Source organism: Pecten maximus, chromosome 4 (genome assembly GCF_902652985.1).
Source record: "Pecten maximus chromosome 4, xPecMax1.1, whole genome shotgun sequence".
Classification (NCBI taxonomy): Eukaryota; Metazoa; Mollusca; class Bivalvia; order Pectinida; family Pectinidae; genus Pecten; species Pecten maximus.
Window position 1 is genome coordinate 41944927 of NC_047018.1, and position 4213 is coordinate 41949139.

The 4213-nt window shown below is 34.9% G+C and overlaps 1 protein-coding gene across 1 annotated transcript; it reads right to left on the reverse strand.

Moving 5' to 3' along the window:
• Window positions 1–439: 439 nt before the first annotated feature.
• LOC117326552 (interferon-induced very large GTPase 1-like) lies at window positions 440–3925 on the reverse strand. Its single transcript, XM_033883308.1, has one exon. It carries the CDS (start codon window positions 3923–3925, stop codon window positions 440–442), a length of 3486 nt encoding a protein of 1161 aa, XP_033739199.1.
• Window positions 3926–4213: the final 288 nt, after the last annotated feature.

Here is a 4213-nt window from a genome sequence, read left to right on the forward strand (position 1 = left end):
TCCTCAAGTAATGACAATCTATCCAACAAAAACAATGTTTGAAATCAAACAGCATCACTGTTTATGTTTCTACAATTGAAGCACGCGATTGGCGTGATTTAGATATATTCATATGAGAAATAATGATGTCTTCTCTTATTTGTTCAAAAATTATCATTTCAAGTAAAATATCACAGTAAGTATGCAAACCATATCTTACAACTCTCAACAACCATATTTACTTTATGTTAATGTAGAACAAACGAACATAAAATAAAAAGTTATCGCGTTGACAAGGTAGCTCGATTGAAATTTTTCATATACACTATCGATATTCATTTTTTGGAAGCTTACCATTTTATTCCATTTACTTATTTTACCTCTCATTTTGACATGAAAATGGAAACCATGTCATATAGCCGTACCTGTTTGTTCAACAGTAAAAATACTCGTCTAAGCATCAGTACTCCCTTAAACTCTTAATGGCGTCTTCCTTGGAATATGAATTCCAGCCTACTGGAATTTCAGCCTTTACTATACCGTAATATTCAGCTAGTTTTTCATTATACTTACACAACATCCATGCCCAGTATACGGAGGAGGATACGCTAGGACAAGGATGAATGTCCCAATCTGGTACAAACTGTTCGTAATTTCTATAAGGATGATATTTCTCAGTTTTCCCAGTTTTTGAGCATTTGTTTGAATCACGGTTACATAATCCACTACTACCGCATTTAAAGGAGTTATTTGATTGGACGTTAAATGAACAGCTTTCAATAATAAGAATTTCACTGACTATAAAACGCCATCCAGATAATCCTGTAGCACGATGCTGTATACAAGAATGTGGAGAACCCTCATGGATGGAGTTCCATTTGCATGGTTCCTTACAGAAAGGACAAACACTTTTACATCCCCATAATTTCTCCATCACTTTGTTGTACGGAGTAGGATTTTGCCATGTTATTGAATCTGCTGTGTCTTGAAAAAATGTTTCGACGATTCGCTGACGCACGTCACACAGATCTTCAAGTATCTTATTCTGAAAGTCGTCCATGTCTGAGACTGTTTGTCCATGAACGAGATAAAACGCTTCTGGTTGAATTGGCAAATCATTTCTTATTTTAATTTGAAATTGACCAATCCATTCTTTCAGATCTAATTGACCTTCTATTCTAACAAATTCCAAAATTTTTGTTATTATTTTCCTGGTTTCTATTTCTGCAAAATAATAATACTTTCCATGAGGAGGTTCTGCAAAACATCTCTTATTAATAAACCGTTCCATCCAACGAAAAGAATAGTTATACACATCGTTTACATATTGTACACATTGACCAAAGTCGTCTTGTTCAGCAAGATCCGTTAATATTCTGATGTTTAGTTCATGTTTTGCCGCTGAGAACTCGTCAACAATATATGTAAATACCAAGTCAGACAGTTGCTGTCTAACGTATTCCTCGACATTTTCACGGATAATTTCGCAAAATCTATTTCTTGCAACAATATCTGAAGTTTTTTGTTGGACAATATCAGAAAAATGTCCCCACACAATGTCTCTGTGTTTGTTAAGTTTCTCCTTCATACTGTATTTGTCTTGGTATTGTTTTGTTAACTTTTTAAATAATGGTAATGATTGCCCAAATACAACAACATTTAATTTCACTTTGCATGCTTCTGTAATGTAAAATTCATTGTTTCCGTCCCTGTTATGTTGTTCAATATGTTCTAAGATGCAGTTAGATATTTCTTTTACGTCCGTTTTATTGAATTTCCAATCTGTTTTGGATAAATCTGTTAATTTGGTATCAACTTCTCTGAATATGCTATTGATTATTTGCAAAACAATTTGATAGCATATTTGATATACATTCACTTTTTGCTGCTCAGATTTTGCTTTTTTAAATAATTCCCATCTAACAGTTATATAAGGTTTAAAATCAACATTGTCGAGACTTTTCTCCAAACATCGATATTGCATATTTCTATCATGCCAAGGATGAGCATCCAGTTCTGGACCAATTAAATGCGAGTTGCGGTGAAACCTATCATTCAAAATATGCTTTAATGTTGCTTGGATATCATCTTCATCTTCTTTATCCTCTTCAACATCCCATTTTGCTATCCACTTGCTCCACAATGACTCGAAAGTGGATTCCATCTCTTCCTTTGTGGGTGTGTTTCCTTTTATTTTTTCCGCTAAAATTGAAGCTTTGTCGGCAATTTCTCTTTTGTTTCTATCGAATGCTTCGCTCATTTGTAGATCTACCAACATGTGATCCTGTAAATACTTCATTTCAATCTGAAGTTTTATATTGAAGTCTTTGGCATAAGTTTCCCAGGATTGAAGTTTTTGATCTTTCCAGTGTGCAATATCTGATTTATTATCGCTATCCTCAAAATACGCAATCAATTTTTTCTTAATTTCGCTTATTTTATCGCCAAATCGTATTTCACACTTTTCTCGGAAACCTTTCGTGCCTGTAGACAGTTCTCTGTAAGACTGACATTGCTTTATGTCATGTTTGAATTCACGAACTAAGTTATTTTTGAACTTCTCAAGTTCCCAAACAAACGCTGTAAACCTATCTTCTAAAGCGTTGTAGTTTCTTATTTCTAAGCTGTTTCGAAAACTGAAAACAAAGTCATTTGCTAATATGCCATTCCAAAGATCTTCAAAATGAGTAATAGTATCAGCTATGTTTAAATACGATGTTTTTCTTTTTGCTAAACGTTCGAATATCGCAGCTTTAACTGTTTTGATTTTATTGTGATATCCCGGGTTTACAGTAGCCATTGGTGGATCACCTTTCCACAAATCTGAAAAGTACCAAACGTGTTCATTGCTTTCAAAATCAATTATATCCTTAAACTGTTTTACATCATTATTTTCCAACTGGGACGCCTCTAACGTTATACGATCAAGTTCCTCGTGTAATTTTTTCCTTGCGTAAAACAGTGCATCCTCAGCATCGACAGCTGAAACATTCTGATGAATGAAAATGCATGACTGCCTCAATCGCAATTTTTTATTAGCCATTTTTAATCGCAGAAGAGCATGGACGCATATTTGAAGAATATCATTGACTTCACTGGTATTTTCGCCTTTTATATTAACAATTGTAATATCGGCCATTCCTAATACCATTGTAGCCAGCTCATTGTCGTGTTGATACTTTTGGCTACTTAATTCAGGAGCTCGAAGTCCCTCTGTGTCCACAACCAACACAAAATCGAAATCGAAATTTCCGGTTTTTACGGGTAGCAGATGCATGTACATTCCCCGGGTACATCGGCCAGCACTTACTGAAAAGGATATTCCAAACATGGCATTTAGTAATGTTGACTTTCCTGAACTTTGAAGACCTAGGATTGACAGTGTCAGGATTTTTTTATCGGTCAATGAACTCTTTAGTTCAGAAAAAACTTGCTTTATCCATACAACAGGTACGTTAGCAACATCGCCATCCATCAACTCAAAAGGAAAGCCTAGCATTATGGATCTGGCAACTGCTTCTGCTGGTTTCATTTTAAGTTTAGCATTCTGAATACTTTTGCTAGCTTCATAAATCTGACCTACTTCTCGAAAAAAATGCTCAATCCCAACAGATGCATCACTCATATGTTTTTCTGCCCTTTCAACCTCTGTTTTGTCTGTGTCACTTGCCTGGAAATGTAGCCATGCCTTTTCATAATCCCGTCTGTAGATAGGTGTTTCTTTTCTAAACTTTTCATTGAGGTGGTCTTTCAAAGTTTCCAGAAAAAAGTACAATTCTCCATCATAAAATCTACCCAAACTTTCCATAAATGATTTACTTGCTGCATTCGATTTCAATAAACTATTATATGCTTTCCATTGTTCGACCCTAAGTTTTCTCATTTCGTCTTCAATTTTACTCTTTGCTTTTAGTGACAAATGACTGACTTTTCTTAATTCTTTCATTTTAATAGTGTATCTTTCCCAAAGATCTTTTTGAAGTGGCATGATATTTTTTCTTATTTGATGGAGATCATCATCTTTGATCATGGCAATCAATTAATCTGCTTGAGGCATACCATCGCTAAATTCTTCATCGATTATGATGCTCATCGACCGTGCCTTTTCACGCATATGAATGATCGTGTTAGTGTTGTTCTCAACCTTTGAAAGTATCTTTCTAAGAACCTGCGCGACCAATTCTCTAATACTTGATACATCACTGCCTTCTTGTAGACACATGAAATATGCGCT